This window comes from Euwallacea similis, chromosome 13, assembly GCF_039881205.1.
Source record: "Euwallacea similis isolate ESF13 chromosome 13, ESF131.1, whole genome shotgun sequence".
Classification (NCBI taxonomy): Eukaryota; Metazoa; Arthropoda; class Insecta; order Coleoptera; family Curculionidae; genus Euwallacea; species Euwallacea similis.
In genome coordinates, this window is record NC_089621.1 from 31,632 (window position 1) to 46,995 (window position 15,364).

Consider the following 15,364-nt stretch of genomic DNA (forward strand, 5'->3'; position numbering starts at 1 on the left):
ACAGCCGCTTGGGAATCAATCCCAATGAACCTAATAGAAAATTTATTCAATTCATTGCCTCATCGAATGTTAGCAGTCATTGAGAAGCAAGGAGGACATACTAAATATTAAGGTTAGGAATTAGGTTTAAATACAAATTTTTGGCTTAATTCCAAAAGTGAGAGTAATCATGTGTCGCATTATGAATTTAAATTTTTGCTTAAAATATTATCAGACTTATAAAGTTCGAAAGTGTTAAAAGAAATGTTGAACAAATATTGTAAAAACATTTAATTTAATTATATAAGTAGCATACTAAACAAAAATTTTATCATTAAAGAAAATTAGACCAAATAAATAGATGAGAGTAATCAAGTGTCGTGCACTGTATTTCTGTAGTGTGCCGGATTGAAGTAATCATACGTGAGTCAAAAATATAACAATTTTATTAAAATATTCAAAAGTACAAAAATAACTTTTAAAGTTTAAAATAAAATATAAGGTGTAAAAGGCCGTCTGATAGATCTGATAGATGCATGTGTGAAAGAATGATTGGATGGTGTATGTGTCAATCTAAATCTGATCCTGACGTAGATTCGTCGCTGAAAAACATACAATTATTCATTAGCAACACAATATAAACTGCAAAACACGAGTTGGATTCAAAAGAATTAATAAAAGTACCTAACCACTACATTTAGCAGACCAAATCGGAGCTAAAAATCAGTAAGACACTTTCAATTTTCATTTTAACTGTTTGCATAGGTACTTGTAAAGTAAAAGTAACTACAGTAGAACTCGTTTAATACAAGATCTCGGTTATAACGTCCAATTTATAAAGTCCCCTCAAAAGTTCCATATAAACACATGTATTTGTGTTTGCTTATAACGAGGTAAGATATCGTTTAGAAGGAGCACATTTCTAAGTCCTAATATGAAAAAATAGACATATGTATGTGTGGTGCACGTCATTTAGTTCAGGTGCTAATTGTTAGTACCTGTTTTACGTTATTAATAATTAGTTTATTTATAGGTGTATTATAATCTGGTTGTTGTCATAGGTAGGTCTGGCAAACCACCAATTATTATTATTTTTTAGAGTATTTTGTGAATAGTTACTTTTTGTCAAATTAGTTTATTTAAGTAGTTGTCAAGATTAAAATAAAACAGTTCCTTACAACATTCGCGATCATCAACATCTTTTAACCACACAAGGACAATTGGTGACCCCGATTCCGAACTCAACGCATCAACCCTCTAGAACACAAGCTATCTCATCCAATCATGCCACGTTCTAGAACCATCCAGCCAGAAGCTAACGTCATCGAGCCCTCTATGGATCAAGAAGCTAGAATCTTCATTAAAGCTCCACCATTTAGTAGAACAGATCCAGAATTGTGGTTTTCTCAATTGGAATCACAATTTTTTATCAATGGAGTGACTTCAGACGACTTGAAATTCCACACTACTATCGGAATTATGGACACAGAAAGTTTGATTTGTGTTAGAGATCTAATTATTAAACCTCCCATGAACAACAAGTTCCAAACCCTTCGTCAAAAGGTATTGGATGCCCTCGTAGAATCACAAGAAAAAAAGTATAAGAAACTTTTTTCGCAACTTCAACTTGGAGACAAAAAGCCTTCCATACTTCTATCTGAAATGAACAGTTTGGGAGGCTCTTCACTTCAAGAAGAGATGTTGAAAACCCTTTGGATCCAGAGATTACCTCACAATATGCAGACCATTTTAACGGCATGTTCCTTGCCATTATCAGAAGTGGCGAATATAGCCGATAAAATTGCTGATATAAAGTTTTCCCAAGTTTCTCAAATCAAGTCAGAGGTATGCACAAGCAGTCCCAATGAAATCAACAAAAATACATCTTCAGAAGAATTCAAACACATCACTAAACGTTTGGATAAATTAGAGAGGCAAATCAGATCCCATTCGAAATTAAGATCTTCTAAATTTCGACGCAATTCACCCAGCAGAGATCGTCAAAATTCTTCATGGTGCTGGTACCATCAAAATTACCAAGAAAAAGCTCGCAAGTGTGTGTCTCCTTGTGACTACAAGAAGGAAAACTAACGATCGCGTCGTCGTGGGCAGCAGACGGCGCGGGTACAAAGGACTGCCAAGTGAAGATCTCCACGAACACCAACGAAGATAGACAAAAAAACATTAATATAATTAGTCACAGGTTAGTTATCAAAGACCCTTTAACTGGTATTCATTTCCTTATAGATACTGGTTCTGATGTTTCGTTGTTACCCAAATCTTTTCAAATACAACAAAATCAATCTCAATACACCTTATTTGCGGCCAACAACACATGTATTTCCACCTTCGGAACCAAGACTCTTACAGTTAGTTTAGGTCTCCGAAGAACGTTTACATGGAATTTTATTGTGGCACAAACAAATCATGCGATTATTGGAATTGATTTTCTTCACTATTTTAACATAATACTAGATTTGGGCAGTAAACGAATTATCGACAGCACAACTAATCTGACAAACAATGGTAAAATTTCTTGTCTTTCTACATCATCAGTTCATGCAATTCCTTCTTCATGCAAATATTTTGACATTTTGGTTCAATTTCCAGAAATTACAAAATTCTCATCTACTCCCTCATCACTAAAACATAGCATCTCTCACACTATTCTCACAGAAGGTTTTCCTATTTCTTCCAAACCTAGACGCCTTTCAGCAGAAAAGCTTAAATTGGCAAAACAAGAAATTCAACACCTCATTAACTTAGGTATTTGTCGTCCTTCAAATAGTCCTTGGGCCAGCCCTCTACATATGGTTCCCAAGAAAAACTCTTCCGATTGGCGACCGGTTGGAGACTATCGCAGACTCAATTCAATTACTGTGGTAGACAAATACCCAGTCCCCAATTTACATGACTTTTCTTATTTTCTCGAAGGAAAAACAATTTTTTCCACGATTGACCTCATCAGAGCTTATCATCAAATCCCAGTTGAAGAGGAATCCATTCCAAAAACAGCCATAATCACACCTTTTGGATTGTTCGAATTTACAAGGATGCAATTTGGATTGAAAAACGCAGCACAATCATTCCAACGCTTCATCAATGAAGTACTTGGAGATTTGGATTTTTGTTTTTCTTATATAGATGATATCCTAATTGCATCAACAAACGAAGCTCAGCACAAAGAGCATCTCAAAACAATTTTCGAACGTCTCCACCAATATGGGTTGACAATAAACCTAAACAAATGTGTTTTTGGCGAACATCAAGTTCAATTTCTCGGATACCAAGTTTCTGAAAAAGGTTCTTCTCCTCTTCCCGAAAAGGTATCCACCATTTCAAACTATCCTCTTCCTAAATCAATTTCAGATCTCAGACGTTTTCTAGGAATGCTCAATTTTTATCGTAAATGTTTACCTCACGCTGCACATCACCAAAGTGTTCTTCATGACTTACACAAAAATTGTAAGAAAAATGACAAAACACCAATCAAGTGGACTGACGAAACTGTGAATGCTTTCAATGAATGTAAACACGACTTAGCAAACGCTGCTACATTAAATCACCCCAGTTCATCAGCCCCACTTTCTTTAACAGTGGATGCATCAGATTTTGCTATGGGAGCAGTTGTAGAACAAATGGTAAATTCCTCATGGAAACCCTTAAGCTTCTTCTCCAAGAAATTTTCAAAAACTCAATGTAATTACAGTACTTACGATCGCGAATTACTTGCACTGTATTCAGCAATCAAATATTTTCGTCATTTTCTTGAAGGAAGACCTTTCACAATTTACACAGACCACAAACCGCTCATTTATGCATTCATTCAAAAATCTGATAAAGCATCTCCTAAACAAATGAGACATTTAGATTTCATTTCACAATTCTCAACCAACATACTTCACATAAGTGGCAAAAACAACATTGTAGCAGATACTCTATCTAGAATTCAAACCATTTCTTTTCCGAATTCCATAGATTACGATGAAATAGCAAAAGCTCAAACAACAGACCCAGAATTTCAACACATTTTTAGAAATCCTCAACTTACATCACTTACCTTAAAACAATTTCAAGTTCCTAATACACAAAATTTGATTTACTGCGACGATAGTAACTCTAGAATTCGCCCATTCATACCGAAACATTTTCGACAAGCTATATTTAATAAATTTCATAATCTTTCTCATCCAGGTATTAAAGGTACAACAAAACTTATTTCATCCCGTTTTGTTTGGCCTTCAATGAATAAAAATATCCGAGAATGGACTCGTTGTTGTATTAACTGTCAAAAAGCCAAAATTCATAAACACACTGTTGCCCCATTCAAACAAATTCAAATTCCGGATTCCAGATTCCATGATATTCACATTGATATAATAGGGCCTTTACCTCCCTCAAACGGTTTCACTTATTGTCTCACAATTATTGATAGATTTTCTTGTTGGACAGAGGCTTATCCCATGACCAATATATCATCAGAAACCGTTGCCAATTGCTTTTATAGCAATTGGATTTGTCGTTTTGGCACCCCTATTAAAATTTTTACAGATCAAGGTCGTCAATTCGAAAGCTCTCTTTTCCAATCCTTAACCCAAATTTTAGGCTGTAAACGTGCCCGTTCTTCTCCTTACCATCCGAATACAAATGGCAAAGTAGAGAGATGGCATCGAACATTAAAAGCAGCTATCAAAGCTTATGCAACTGAACGCTGGACAGAAATCTTACCTACTATCTTACTCGGATTACGTTCTACCTTACGAGAAGAGATAGGAGTTTCTCCTGCTGAAATGTTGTACGGTACAACGTTAAGACTACCAGGTGAATTTTTTCAAGACAGCAATATCGTTGACCATCCTTCTTCTTTTATACAAACCCTCAAACAAAAAATGCAATCTCTTCAACCAGTTCCAACTACTCATCATTCTAACAGAAAAATTTTTATAACTCCTGAATTAAACACTTGTACACATGTTTTTCTTCGGAATGATACCATAAAGAGATCTCTTCAACCTCCGTATGAAGGTCCCTTTCTTGTTAAAAAACGTGAAGACAAATATTTTACAATTGTTGTCAGAGATAAGGAAGTGAATATTTCCATGGATAGGTTAAAACCTGCATTTTTAATCTCACAAGATCAAAAAATTAATAATCAATTCGATTCTCTTATCAACCAACCAATCATCCATCACCATACAAAGAAGAAAGATAAAACCGTACGTTTTGCTAATGTATAAATTATTAATTATAATTAAATTATATTTTTATATTGTAACGATTAATACCCTTAACATTATACCTCCGTTATTGGGGGGGGAGTATTGTGGTGCACGTAATTTAGTTCAGGTGCTAATTGTTAGTACCTGTTTTACGTTATTAATAATTAGTTCATTTATAGGTGTATTATAATCTGGTTGTTGTCATAGATAGGTCTGGCAAACCACCAATTATTATTATTTTTTAGAGTATTTTGTGAATAGTTACTTTTTGTCAAATTAGTTTATTTAAGTAGTTGTCAAGATTAAAATAAAACAGTTCCTTACAACATTCGCGATCATCAACATCTTTTAACCACACAAGGACATATGTATAAATATTTAAATATAACCAACAAGTTTGGTAACCAAAAGAAATTTCGACGCCTTTAAACTTATATTGTTGTTTTTTAAGAATTCGGCAGACCCTAGAATTGCATTCACTTTTTAATTTCATTGTTAAATTCATATTCGAAGTAGTCACACAAAGGAATATTGTAATTGTAACCTGTTGATTAGTGCATGTTAAAAGTTTTAAGCAAAAACTTAACACATTTTATTCTTTAATACTTTATTAAAGGTTAAATGTGATCTATCTATCATTTTATGTCATAAAACAAGAAAATATTGTTCAAAATATGCTCTCTATTCAATACATATACATGCATGTACATTGGAAATACAATGGACTCAATACAGTGAGCAATCAGTTATAGCGAACAAATTTATCTATCCCTTAGGTACTCGTATTAAGCGGGTTGTACTGTATATTAAAGATTAAAATTAGGTTAGAATGTTACTTACCCCATGAGGGATCTTATCTTTTTAATGCCTCTTAATCGGTCCCTTGAATTATTAAAAAATATTCTTATGGGCGGTTTTCCAAACCTCAAATTGAATTGTATTCCTCTTGTATTTATTTCAGTAAATCCTTCCATATCAGTTTGTCGCAATCCAAAAATGAGTATTGTTTCGTCTTGAGGCGTAAATAATAGCACATCTTGTAAGATTTTTAAATTCGCATAATACTCTTGCTGGTTAGATTGTACCCTTACCAGGAAATTCATTTTGTTAAACTGATGAATTTCAATATATTCTTTTATTGATGTATCCATTTTATCTCAAAATTAAAAAAAAACAAGTTTGTTTTTTAATTTTTTACAATTTAGGTACAGTGGTATACAAAAGTATTGGCACAGTATATATTTTTTGAAATAGAACCTTATATCTCATAAATAAAAAGAATATGTATCATACAGATAATGCTACATTATACCTTCAACTTTTAGCTTTATTCTGATACAAACTAAAATTTAAAATTCTAATATGGAAAATATACATATTATTACAAACATAAGAGTAACATATAATTTTACAGAGACAAAAGTATTAATATTATCGACACGGGTCTTTAATTATAGAAAAGAACGATGATATTAAAAAATATTAAAACTTAATTATCAGGAAAACTGTAACATATGGTATATATGTAGGTATGTTTGGTAAAATCAATTCAAAATAATTATTCGGGTTAGGAGGTTCGTTCCTCGATTGGCGCGAGTACCACTCTCGTGAATATACAGGGTGTCTCTAAAAGGTCTTTACAACGCTCTACCATAGGTAGCTGAAATCAAAATAAAACGATTTAACCACATTTGCTTTAGTCTAAAAATTGATAATAACCGAGCTACAGGGTGGCAAAATTGAAATGAAAAATTCAATTTTTAGCCATCATTATTAAATGGCAAGAAGAAAACTCATGAAATTTTCTACAAGGAGGTTTTTCGGGATGAGGAATTCACATCTACAAACAAAATTTCGGTAAATCGCAGAGGGCCCCACATATACGCATTAGGTACTTGTTTAGGTCCTTCAAACTTTTTTGTTTTTAACGGTAAACCAGTTTTGAATGAAAAAACGTATTTGCGCGGTATTTTTGCTTAAAAAAAGTATATCTTAATTAAGTTGCTAACTGCAATCATTTTCGAGAGAAACGCTTGTAAAGTAAATGGAAAGGAATGTAATTTTCTAAATTTTTATTTTTTAATATTAAAAGTAACATTAAAAAATTACTTAAGTAACTGTCCGTGGTGTACCGAACACCTGTTACTACTCAAGAAGAACTTCGGCAACGAATTCAAAATGCAGTAAATGATCTTCAGGGCAATGACGAAGTAATGCAAAGAATACAATTTAATTTTATTCGTGGCATTAATTTTTGTGTGCGTGTAAATGGTGGGCATTTTGAATTGCTTCGATTGTGGCTATCTAAAAATGTAATTTTTTAAAGTTGGGAACAAGCAGTAATCCAGTGGCGTAAGGTCTGAGGACCGAGGTGAGTAGATACGCCCTATACGTGAACTTATCAAATGATTGACATAATATTCTCTTAGAAAATGTAAGGTTATATGTGCTGTATGAGCTGTTGCTCCATCATGTTGGAAATAACCCTGTTGTAATTCGTCATTGCGTAGTTGATTAATAAATTCGTCTAACATGTTTTGATAATGCTCTGCTGTAACACTTTTATTGAAGAAAATTGGTCCAATTAAATGTCTTCGGTAGACACCAGCCCAAACTCCAATTTTTTGCGGATGTAATGGAGATTCTTGAAATATGTGAGGATTATTTATACTCCACATTCGCATATTTTGAATGTTCACATATCCCGACAAATGAAACCAGGCTTCATCACTAAAAAATGATAGATCCAGAAGATTATTATTCATTGTCTCATTGAATCAGATGAAATAAGTTATCCTTGTTTCATAATCTAAAGGCTGAAGTTCTTGGAACACTTGCATTTTGTAGGGAAACAAATTTAGGTTCTTTTTGAGAATTCTGTGACAAGTACCATAAGATAAGTCGATCTGCTGTGACAATCTCCTCAAGGAAGTATTCGAGTTTTTATGCATTATCTATCTTACATTTTCTACAGTGTCCGGAGTTCGTTTTTTTGATCTTCCGCTGCCTGACTTTCTCTGAATGCTGCCGGTTTCATTCAATAAATTTACAACATACTTCAGTGTATTTGTGAAGTTCAGCTCATCTGTTACAACTTCAGGAAATTTTTCACGAAATTCTCGAAAACAGGGTTGAACTTCATAAACTCATTCTCCATTAATTTGATGTCCATTACGAAAATAGCCTTCAATCATAAATGTTTTCTGCTCGTCCTTGAACACCATTTTGAGATAAGGGGGTGGACAAAATAATATGAACACTATGCAATAAACTACAACTTGTTTCACGTTGGCAATACTGCTTCCACGTAAATAATGCGATGTATATGTATATTGTACAATTTACGTGGTACCTTTTATTGATTATGTTTTGGTATATTACGTGCTTTCTTATGCAGTATACAGCAAGGGATCGATGAAATGTGTGATCTCTCAGATTTCGAAAGAGGGAAAATCGTTGGGTCTCAATTAGCAGGAACGTGTGTAACAAAAACAGCTGAATTATTTAACGTTTCACAAGGAACAGTATCCACGGTAATGACAGCATACACAAAATATGGCAAAACATCATCAACGAAGAGGAATAGTGGACGAAACACAAAGTTAACGGACAGAGACCGACGAACATTAAAAAGAATTATGGCCCGACGACATAAAACTACCGCAATAAAAGTAACAGCAGAACTCAACACTCACTTGAGTAATACTGTTTCGACAAAAACAGTACGGTGAGAACTCTACAAGGCATTCATGGAAACATTCATGAAAGGGTTGCAATTGCGAAACCCTTTATAACGAAAGCCAATGAAAAGTTACGAAACAAGTGGCGTCAGGATCATAAAAATTGGACACTTGATGATTGGAAGAATGTGGTATGGTCCGATGAATCATCGTTTACTTTGTTTCCTACAAGCGGCCGTGTTTATGTATGTAGAAGTCCAAAAGAAGCTTATGATCCGGACTGTCTGCTGCCTACTGTGAAGCATGGAGGAGGTTAAGTTATGATTTGGGCGGCTATATCGTGGTATTCAGCTGGTCCTATCTTTCACTTGACTGGTCGGATTACTGAGAATGATTATCTCGACATCCTCAGTGATGAAGTCCTTACCGTGACCAGCATATTGCTGCCAAACACTGCCATATTCCAAGATGATAATGCGCCTATACACACAGCCAAAAAGGTTCAGTCTTGGTTTGAGGAGCATCAAAATATAATCAAACATCTTCCCTGGCCAGCACAATCGCCTAACCTCAACATAATTGAACCGTTATGGGGAATTTTAGAGCAGCATGTGAGGAACAGATTTCCACCTCCGACCTCACTGAAGCAATTGGCGGATGTTTTGGTAGAAGAATGGGATAATATTCCGTTGGAAATTATTCAGACACTATGAATCTGTTCCGCGAAGAATTGCAGCTGTTATAAAAGCAAATAGGGGTCCAACACGTTATTAGTTCATAAATATTGTGTATATGTCAGGTGTTCATATTATTTTGTCCACCCATTGTAGATACGGGAAACCAAATTTAAACAAACAATACTGTGATCTTAAAAAAGACCAATTTTTTTATAAAACGGGCATAATTAATAAAATAACAGAGAAAGGAAAACTAAAAAATATAAGGGCCGAATGGTAAATAATGAAAATCATAAATAATGATTGGCTAAATGTCTCCGGCAGAAGCGTTTCGGCATGAAAAATTAGAAAATAATGTAGGTTACGTAGATAATCAAATACACACAAACGATAACCGACATACATATGTTCTTTTCTTCAACAAATTCCGCAACTTACTAGATATGAAATTTAAATGATCTCTTTGTATAATATAGGTTTATTATCTTTGTTTCGATTTTTTGGTTTAAGTTTTTTTTTTGAATAAGTTTCTTTTTTTAATTCTTAACAGGAATACATTTCAGGAAAGTATTGTAATGGTAAATTCTGATTCAAATACTCCTGATGATATGTGGGAATATGTTATTAGTAAAGGCACAAATCAGTCATAAAGTGGTCTAAGAAAGTTAGTGAACCTGAAAAATTATCAAAAGAGTCTGAAGTTACAAAAGAGAACCCTAAGACAGTTATGAAGTTTCTGGAAAACTTCTGAATGTAAAGCTCAAATGTATGTACAAAGTTCTTAATTTTTTTTTAACTGGCCATAATTCTTTGTTTTTTGTTTCAATAAATGAATTTAAAATTGCAATCTTAAGGATACTACTACTGATGATGATGGATCTTCTATAATCACACAATCTGAGCTTGAGTCAATTCCAACTACATATTTTAGAATCTAGATAGGTAGTGCCTTAAAAAAATGTTGAGCTATGTATTTTTTTTACGTAGTGCTAGTCTTTTCAGTATTGATATAATTACAATCGAAGTGGATCCAATGTTCCCTGAATGCCCTCTATGTGCTGAAATCTCTGAATCCTTAGAACAACTTAAAAAGCATATAGATTCATTTCATGAAAAACAAGTTATCTCAGTAACACCTGACAATTTTTCTCAGGTGTCTTCGGCAAAGGAAACTTTTTTGAAACAAAATCCAAAAATTAATCAACATAATAATCCTTATATCAAGAGTATTAATTATGAAAATACAGATAATCAATCACAGCACAGGACTTCAAAGAAAAATTCCAATGTATTGCATCAACTTACGCATTACGTAAATTCATACTAATAATAAAAAGCATTTACTCCAAGGGCCCTCTTTTAACTCGGAAAATATTTCTAATACATTAGACATCGGAAAAAGGATTGTGAAAGTTCGTAAAAAGAAAACTGAAGTGATTGTAAAACAGTGATAGTTACTAAATAAATATTTTCGATTGTGCTCGTAATTTTATTATTATATTGTGAAGATTTTTATATATTTTTTTATTTCTCGGAAAATAAAATTAAAAAAAAAACCTTAAACAATTATTCATTTAATCTAATATTGGCTCTTAAAATTATTACGGCCTTGGATGCAAGCGAGACCTGTATTGCGCATATTAGTGCTAATAAAGCCCCGTACCTGGCTTACAAAATAAACTCTCTAAAACTTCTTTCCCCCTTATAACTTGGCAATAGCCGTCTTTGATATCCTCATTAGTCCTGAGACAAGATCTCTTTCAAAATATTTAACTTGAAATTCCCGCCCTATTTTCAAACCTAACGCTGACGGATGCCCTGTCTAAATATCACACGGTGTAATCTTTTTAACTAAATAAATCGGAGTTTATACGCACCTTTCTGTTATCCAATTGTGAATTGTGCAGCAAGGTCGGAGGTATTCCTGGATACAACGTAACCATAACTCCAATATCCCTGAGCTGAAATCAGCAAAATATAAACAAATTATTTCACAAGTAAATTTCGCACTTTGACTGTGCGGCACTTCTTAGATGTTGACATCAGTGGCAAAAAAATTATAATTAAAAAATTAAGTGCAGATAGTTTTGGTGCATAAACCTGCTCCTCTACAGTTTATAATAATTTAGTTTATCGACTATCATTGCTTTATAAATCTCCCCAAACTCTAGTTCAGGTACTCTCTCGCTGCTCAAATGACTCTCTATAATTTTCTTAGCCTCGTTCATAGCAGCCTGATTAGGAGTACAAATCTGTAAAGTTGTGTCTTTGAGTTGCGATGCTTGCACTCTAGTTTGAGCAAAAAGTTTCTTCATATTGATTCCTCTCACACCCAATAATTTTACCCTTTTATGAGGCCCTACCTCCAGCTTCTCTACCACTGGCCAGTTTTCTTTTTCCCCGCTTCTTGGCTTGTCTAAGCACTGATACATTATGTGCAATATCTTCTTTTTAATGGCTGAAGCTTTCTGCAATGCTTCCGTGGCGATTTTTAAAAGCAGACCTGGTATTTTATTGTCGGCCTGTAGCGTGATAAGGCTCTTAGGAGTCCCTGCAACTAAGCCAAAGATTGAAATAAAGCCTTAAAACATTTTGGGCAAATCACCTTTAAAATTCATGTTACCCAAGTAGTTCTTGATGTCGAGGATGTCAGTGAGGACTTTATAGTCCTCAATTGTGTTTTTTTTCTTTGTCGTATCGTGTAACAAGGCCGATGGCCATGCCTGCAGCCGGAAAACACACAGAGACCCATGCATCCATAAGGGCGAGGTTCCTACAACATATAATCGTTATTGAGCTTGAACCTTAACTTATTGAGCTTGAATATCAAAATACCTATGTGTTATAAATGAACCATTGATTTATTTCCGAAATCTGTTTTGAGAATAACGGCACACACACAAGTAGAAATTGTTGAAGCAGTGGAATTACACACTATTCTGAAGTAAAATTAACTGAGATTACTTTCGTCTCTACAACAGTTTTTCCTAGGTTCTAAAGTTGGTAACAGATTTCTCAAGCCCTTAATAAAGAAAAATGTTATTCTCAATTGATCTAAACTGAATGCAATTTCATCACTCCAATAATCTCTATTAGCTAGTGGGAATGCAACGTTTCCTATTAAAGTGGAAGGCATTGTTGTCAAACTGAAAACTTATTTCAAATTAGTTATGCACTTACTGTTTGACCCTAATACCTTAGAAATAAGCCTAATGGTAAAAGGAAAATTGCTGGGAATTGTAGGAAATAGACTTTTTCCGCCAAAACCCTGTGCTCCATTTCTCGCCTGCCTATCGGCCCTATTCTATCCGTTTCTTTGATGGCAAAAGGTGGGAATTCATAATGCAGGATTTTTTTTTCTTTAACACCACTAGTTAAACTAAGTTAAATTTTTCATGTAAAGTTTACCTAGTGATAACACTTAATGGATCAAGTCTTACAGCATTCTCTTATGAATCCAAAGTTACAATGCATAGAACTTGAGTTTGCCCCCTGTTGAATACTACGGATCCATGTAAAGGCTTATAAAGAGAGATCATTGAAATTTCTTATCTAATCAACTGTGAAATTTGCTACAAGAACGTATGTCGATTATCATTTGTGTATATTTGGTTACCTAAGCAACCTACATACATACATCATTTGCTAATTTTTCATGCCGAAATGCTTGATCGGGACTAAGATCTCGGGGACTTGATGTCTCACCCCAAACACAAGGGGGGCACAGTTGATAAACAATGCCAAATGTTTAATTTGTCTGTCTTTGTTCCTTAAATGCTTGTTTAAGGACCACAGCTGTTATTACGCTGAACGTACACAAGAAGACACTTGGAACTTGATTATACTTTAAGTTTTTATTTTTAAAAACATAAAAAAATATACACTACACAGTTAACTAAAATTCTAAGATAGTACTGATAATGGTGAAGACAAACAAGTGACCACTGATAACTCAAATTCTTACAAAAAATTTTGTCTTTTGTAAAGTTCGGGAGAAGCGTCGGCTGTTAGAGGCAAAAGGCGAATAATGATGACCTTACTGGGGTTGTCAACGAAGAAAGGCGCCAGTGGTGATCTGTTTTGTGTTTTTAAAATGAGGCTCAGGTCGCCTTTATCGTTTTCTTCCCACAGTGTCATCATAAAGGGAGAGTAATGACTAATTTATGTTGTCTAGGCCATAAATTAGTCTCATGAGTTGTCTATAGTGCAAATGGTGTTGGGTCTGTTTTCTTTCAACAAACAGATTTGTATCACTTATAGACGGTGTTGGATATTTTTCCAACGATGCTTTTTCCGGAGACATTTAGCCAATAATTATTTATTATTTTCATTATTTACCATTCGGTCATTGCATTTTTTCGTTTTCCTTCCTCTGTTTTACCCACCTTCGTCCCCAGACCTTATGCCACTGAATTACTTCTTGTTTCCAACTTTAAAAAATAACATTTTTAGATAACCAGTACACACAATCGAAAACCTTAAGGAACGGATTAGAGCAAGGTGTGTAAATATCACCCCAAAAGTTCTCGACAGTATCTTCGAGACTATGAAACGTCTAGTAAATTTGTGCATTGAAGTGAATGGATAACATTTTCAGCAATTGTTGTAAATTTTTCAAACAAACAGACTTGTGTTGTTAAAAAATAATCTTAATGTTTAATTGAAATTTTGAAAATAAAAAGTAAATAAAGCAACATATCCTCATTCAGTTGCCTTATCAAAAATTAATTTTAACGTCATTTTGCAATATACAGTACTGTTCCGGGCCAATTGAACTTGACAAAAACCAGTCAAATTGTCTACTACCCAAATCCACGTCAATATCTGTTCCCCCCTCACACCCGCGTAAGGTCAAATGCCTAGTTAGTACCGTAGATAAATCAGTACGATATTAATACGTGTGAAGTGTAGACGGCGGAGGCCGCACTTCTAATAAAATACGCCAATCCCTAAAATTAACTTGGAAATACATCTTTCATTCTTCCTTTGAAACGAAATTATTTTCTCTGACCAAATTAAAAATTCATTCTATTTAAAAATAATAAAATAAAAACGAATTCCAAATGATAAAAATGTTAAGATAATTAATTGAAAAAATTAAATTAATTGTTTGAAAATCCCATCTTCCTAAGCTAGGCAATAGTCCAACCGGTCATAAAATGACCTTCTAACATTTCGTAGCATGTTACAGCTAATATTTTGGAATGAGTTTTCGATTTTTGCTCGAAGTTCATCCAAATTATTAACCTTATCAAAACCATAAATGCTAGATTTTACGTGCCCCCATAGAAAAAAATCGTTTGGAGAAAGATCTGGAGATCTGGCTGGCCACAAAATAGTTCCCTCTTACCCTGTAATAAGTCGTTGGGGGAACGTCTGAGACAAAAATTCCATGACCAAACGACTATTATGAGCAGGGCATCTATCCTATTGAAACCAGATCTCACAGAATCGATTCCCAGCGATTCTTTGAATTTCGGGCACTATTTGTTATTGAAGCATGTCCAAGTATTTCGCGCCAGTTAAAGTTCCATCAATGAAAAATGGACCGATCATATTCTCACCCAATATGCCTCCCCAGACGTTCAATTTTTGAGGATACTGAGTGTGAACATCAAAAAACTTGTGCAGGTTCTTCCGAGACTAATATCGCACACGAGCAGAATTAGGTCGATTTAATAATGGAAAAATCGATTCATTCGTGAAGACAATGTTCTTGAGAAAATTGTCATCACGATTCGAATGTTCCATTACTATTTCGCAAAATTCCATTCTGCGAAAGTAATCTGTGGAAAATACCTCATGAGTT

At 34.1% G+C, this 15,364-nt stretch overlaps 1 protein-coding gene and 1 pseudogene across 1 annotated transcript; one reads left to right on the forward strand and one right to left on the reverse strand.

Annotated features, from left to right (window-relative positions):
• The first annotated feature begins 1,263 nt into the window (after positions 1–1,263).
• LOC136413175 (uncharacterized) lies at positions 1,264–2,070 on the forward strand. The gene has a single exon (XM_066396571.1). It carries the CDS (start codon positions 1,264–1,266, stop codon positions 2,068–2,070), a length of 807 nt encoding a protein of 268 aa, XP_066252668.1.
• A 9,082-nt stretch (positions 2,071–11,152) lies between these two features.
• On the reverse strand, positions 11,153–13,094 carry LOC136413176 (polyribonucleotide nucleotidyltransferase 1, mitochondrial-like; annotated as a pseudogene).
• Between the last annotated feature and the right edge of the window lie 2,270 nt (positions 13,095–15,364).